The sequence below is a fragment of the Arachis hypogaea genome, chromosome 8 (assembly GCF_003086295.3).
Source record: "Arachis hypogaea cultivar Tifrunner chromosome 8, arahy.Tifrunner.gnm2.J5K5, whole genome shotgun sequence".
In the NCBI taxonomy this organism is placed as follows: domain Eukaryota; kingdom Viridiplantae; phylum Streptophyta; class Magnoliopsida; order Fabales; family Fabaceae; genus Arachis; species Arachis hypogaea.
The window spans coordinates 42851635-42856994 of record NC_092043.1 but is presented as its reverse complement, the minus strand read 5'-3'; the positions used below and the strand labels follow the sequence as shown (position 1 = coordinate 42856994).

The following is a 5360-nucleotide window of genomic DNA, read 5'->3' as shown; positions in this document are numbered from 1 at the left end:
CGGAGACCAAAAAAATGAATTAGCATAAATTACAGACGGAAAAGAGAATATGTCGATAATTCAGTTAGAAAAATTAATTTTATTTTGTAAAAAATGGTTACCAATGAAAAATCTGTCTGTAATTAAATGGACAAAAATGCTGCTTTTTATTAAATTATTACAGACAAAATTTAAAATATTTTGTCGAAAATATTTTGTCGAAAATATTTTGTTGAAAATATTGGGTTAAACCTAACTCAGATCCTACCTTCTCGAGCTCCATTCACACTCCACACAAGTGAAGAGCTTCTTCCTCTCTCCATCCACACTCTTTCCATCGCATGAGCTTCTTTCACCGCTGCTGCCACCGCTCGCGTCGCACAATCTCATCACTGACCTCAGCAACGGTCATTCGCTACTCGCTAGTCATCCTCATCCACTGGTTCGGAAATCACTATAGTCGTCCTAATTCAAATTGGTATGGTTTTGCATTGCTTTCGATTTTTGAATTCTTCTCATTTGAAATTTTTTATGCTTGTTCTTTTATGAATTTTTAACGATGCAACTTTTGTGGCTCTAATGTGCCATGCGAGAAGAATTTTCTCATTCTTTGTAGGAAATTACACGTACACATAATAGGTCACTTTATCTTTTCTTCGGTCTCTACCTTTCAATTTTTTACTAATTTGAATTTCCTAAACTAGTTAATACTAGGTTGGAATCATCAATTTCAGCTTTTTGCTATCAATTTAATTTAGTTAATTTTAGTTTGGGTAATCATTTTCTTCATCAGTTTATTGTTATAGCCATTTTCAATATCTGATCTGTTTGTGTGAGAAATGAATGTGGTGGATAGTTTTTTTATTTTATTTTGATATTATTGGATATTAGAAAAATCATTTGTAAGTATATAGCAGTACCAAGAGAGTTCTTGGTCTTGCACTGTGAAACTTTGCTTATTGTTGCTTAGGTAATTTGTGATCAAATGTTAGTTCCTTTAAAGAAATTTGCCAAGAAACATTACCATGATCTCAGTGAAAGACCTTTCTTCAATGAGCTCTATGACTTCCTAAGCTCTGACCCTGTTATTGCAATAGTTACAGCTTACACGTTACAACTTATAACTGACTCTTCCTCTTTCTTATTTTTGGAATCAAACACAAAACACAACAATATGTTATTGTTTTTAGATTAGTCTAATTTTTCCTTGAATTCATAAAACAGGTTTGGAAAGGAGAAGGAGTCATAACTTATGGTCGAAAACTAATTAGAGCCACTGATTCGCAGAAATCTGCACCTGAAACTATTAGAGGTGATCCGGCTGTTAATGTTGGAAGATATTGTTTTTGACAAACACATTCTGATTTATTACAATTACACTAATATATACGGACTAATATACATTAATCCATCTTTTTATTACTAATATTATTATAGAAGAACATTAATAAGTAGAGAAGAATGAGGGAAAAAAAAGATGGCGGTACATCGAATCATTCCTATTAGGTGATATATTGGAGTGCATGAACCGAGTATCTTTAATTCTCCTTTATGATGAGATGCCCGACTTCTTAAATGCCAAAATCGATGGTCTGCCCGTCATAGATGTGATTAGGGATCGTAAATGGTTGGAAGAAGAGTTCACTGAAAAGGTTCAAAAGGTAAAATTTGTAACTAGCATTTGTAGTTAACTATGTAGAACACAAGATGTAGTTTCTTCAGGCTAAAGCTGATAGGGATATGTTTGGTTGGCAGAGAGGTGGTGTGCTTATTCAGAAATGGCGAAGATCGTCGGCTGCATCAACTGCTGTCTCAATCGTTGATGCCATACGATCTTTAATCACTCCTACTCCCAAGGGTGATTGGTTTTCCACTGGTGTAAGTTACTATTAGTTTAATGACCTCCTTGTTCCTCCATGATGCATAAAATTATAGTGCAATAATAAGTGTAAAGGGAAAACTGCTGATGAAAAAGTGAACATATGGTGTTATTGGTAAAATTATGAACAGCTATGGTGTCCTTGTATTGTACTTGAAAAGTTTCTGTTCCTCTTTGGCTTTTCTTGTTTTGCTTTAGTCACTTCACTGATCCTATTGGTTCCTTTAAATATGTAATAATATTCTTAGAGCAAAATTGTTTCCTCTTGTTCTGGTATATGGTGTCAGTTGAAATTACTTATAGTCATTTGTTGAGAGTGGGGACAGGTTAAATAATATTAATCAAAGTTTTCATGCTAATGACTATTCTCCAATCCATTCCCCTCCCGTAATGACTATATGAAATTATTTTCATGGTTTCTTGAATTTTTTTTTTCAATTTTCAAATAAAAATTGGCTTAGGACATTGTGGATGAATCAATACTTTGCCATATGAGGATTGATTTGGTGCTATTAGCTGGTTTAAGTGCTAATCCTGATTAATATATGTGTCGCTATGAATTAACGTTTGAGTTTTCATCATTAATTGAAGTTGAGTTTACATTGGCTTAGCCCTTAGCCCTGTCATTAGTTTCTTTTGAACTTTGTAGTTTGACAACCTTGCAAACATTTCAAAATAGTAATTTGGCTGGAAACAGTTGCATCTCTTGGACCTTGATTGCTAACTAGTTGAATTAACTTGTCCTTATTTCCATTTTCGTTTTCATTTTGTGCAATTAAGACATTTGTTGGGGTTGATAGAGGTACTCCTTTTGCTTTTTTGGGAATAGAAACAGAGGAGTAAATCTAAAGTGTGATTTGGGAATTTGTTAGTTTAAAACTAGTTTAGTTGTATAACTCTCTTGTATAACTAGTTTATTTGATTAACATTCCATCCACTTCTGAACCTGAATCTCCTCAGAGGCATTTATGCTTATGGTAAACTTTTACTAGTCCCTTTAATATATATATCCTTCATCCTTTTAGCATACTAATTAACCTTAGATCAGATTTCTCATAAGAAAGTCATTGATCATTAACTGTGAGAGTATTACTAATTGTCTAATTTTATCTTATAATAGCATAAAACCTTGGAAACTATACATAAAAAATGGTGTTACTTCTCTGGTCTAGCATATATCTAAAAAATTTTCTGTTGCTTGTAGTGATGTTTATTCTTTATATCAAGCATTACAACGCTTTTGAAGTTCAGCATATATGGGGCAGTGAGAGACTATTTAATACTAATTCTTGAAAAAGAACTAGTTTGTTGTTAGTTGAACCAGATGATGTGAAAATTGTAGGAGCTTCAGGGATAATGATTGAAGTTAGTGAAGGAGGAGGAGGAGTAAAAATGGAGAGGGGAAGAGCCAAGAAAATATTGCTTTGACAGCTTTGCTTCATGGTGAGGATCACTTGATGTTCTTGATGCTTCTTCAGTTTCTTGTTTTCTATTTCCAAAGAAGTTGAAATTTTAATTCAAGCAGGATGATTGAATGAGGCTGATGTTCAAATGGTTGTTGACTAATTGCTTCCTCTTTAATAATTTTTTCATTTTTCATTCCCAAAAATGCAAAATTTTCTTAGTTGTTACAATTTTCATTTTCACTTGTCAAAGTAATATTTTTTGGGTGTTGTATCTTGTTTTAACAAAAGTATCATACTATTTGAAATTTCAATTTAAGTCTTGGAATGTTCTGGCCTTAGTATTGTATTTGATTTTTTTTAGTTTATTGATCCTTAAAATCAATTTATATTGCTTATATTATGCTTCTTTCTACCATAAATTGTATGCCTTTGTTAATGCAGATGTTCAAAGTACAGGAACATTTAAGATCAGCAATGGAACAAGGATGATAATTGGTTTCCTAAATGATAACAAGCAAAACATAGATGTCTTAAATAGTGGATTTGGTGTTGTGGCTTCAGCAGCAAGGAATCATTCATGGAGTTGAAAGTTGATGAGCTAATCATGGAGATAATGTCCATACATAAGAATGCTGACATTCAAAATTTATATGATGCTATTCAAAATTTATATGATGCTATAAGAACAATACACTAAGTTTATATTTTGAATTATAATTGATGTATCAACATATTTTGTTGATGTATGGTTGTTACATATTATTATAGTTGATGTATCAATATACTTTATTTATGTTTTGAATTATATTGACTTGCTTATTTATAGTACTTTTCTTTTAGTTTGATAATACAATGAATTTATTTATTTTTGAAATATTATAAATATTCGAATACAAATTAGATAAAAATTTGTATTTATTAAATTTATATTTATTTTGTATGAAAATAGGTTTATTTTGCAATGGAAAAATCTAAAAAAAATTATATTTTACCTTACTAATGAATTTACAGACGGATTTTCTGTCTGTATTCAGGTTTCGAATAGTTTTCTAAGTTTCCAATTACCGACGGAAAATCTGTCAAAAAATCTGTCTCTAATTACCGACAGAAAATCTATTTCTAAATTACTGACAAAAAATCCATCGGAAGGTTTGACGTTCCAGGGAAATGGAGGGGAGAATTTACTGAGGAAAAATCTGTCTGTAACTAGTAAAAATCTGTCGGTAAATTACCGACGAAAAAAATCTGTCGGTAAATAATTTTCGACGAGGCTTTTACAGAAGGACAAAATCCGTTGGTAACCAAAAATCCGTCTGTAATAAAGACCAAATCTGTCTGTATTAAGCAATTTTCTAGTTGTGATATCCAAATATAAAATTACTTTTACTTTTCTGTAAAATCTTTTGAAAAAAGATAACTTAAAAAAAATCTTTTTTTTAAAAACTCACCCAAACAAATCCTTATCAAAAAGTATAAAATTTAAAACTTTCCGTAAAGTAGTTTTTTATTTGACAGATAAAACATTAATTTTCATGGATCTAAATTTTATTTAAAAATTGAATAAAGTATTATTTTTGTCTCTAATATTTGGAGTAAGTTTTAAAATTATTTCTAACGTTTAAATAGTTCTATTTAAATTCCTAACATTTTAAAATTGTCTCAATGTTGTTCTGTCGGTAGGAATCTGTTAACAAAATTGACAACGAGACAAAATTGAGACAATTTTAAAACGTTAGAAACTTAAATAGGACGAAAATGTTGGGAACGAAAATAATACATTATTACTCTTAGAAGAATTACCAAATCAAGCAAAATGAAAAGTAAATTCTAACGGAAAGAATTGCATTACGAATTCAAAATTTTTATTCATTATAGAATATTTCTAGAATGTTAGTAGATAAACTTTCGGAATACATATATAATAAAGTATAAATGATACCTTTTTGTTTCTAATGTATCAATTTTTTTAATGTTTAATTTAAATAAAGTTTATTTTTAACTTAAAAATAAATTTTAATTTTATTCTTCAATAATATCAATTTTTTACGGTACGTAGTTATTCAATTATTTTTTAATCACATCTATATAAATTATAC

At 30.1% G+C, this 5360-nt stretch overlaps 1 protein-coding gene across 3 annotated transcripts; it reads left to right on the top strand.

Moving 5' to 3' along the window:
- The first annotated feature begins 233 nt into the window (after window positions 1-233).
- Window positions 234-4069, top strand: LOC112707585 (malate dehydrogenase [NADP], chloroplastic-like). Of its 3 annotated transcripts, none has more exons than XM_072201345.1 (6): window positions 234-457; window positions 1204-1291; window positions 1417-1640; window positions 1735-1857; window positions 3201-3301; window positions 3706-4069. In XM_072201345.1, the coding sequence occupies exons 3-5, from the start codon at window positions 1503-1505 to the stop codon at window positions 3213-3215; spliced, it is 276 nt and encodes a 91-aa protein (XP_072057446.1). In that variant the 5' UTR covers window positions 234-457; window positions 1204-1291; window positions 1417-1502; the 3' UTR covers window positions 3216-3301; window positions 3706-4069. The 3 variants fall into 3 exon arrangements, 2 of the variants coding, with proteins under 2 accessions (XP_072057446.1, XP_072057445.1); XR_003156108.3 differs by having other exon boundaries at window positions 248-457; window positions 3063-3301; XM_072201344.1 differs by having other exon boundaries at window positions 239-457; window positions 1204-1640.
- The last annotated feature ends 1291 nt before the right edge of the window (window positions 4070-5360 follow it).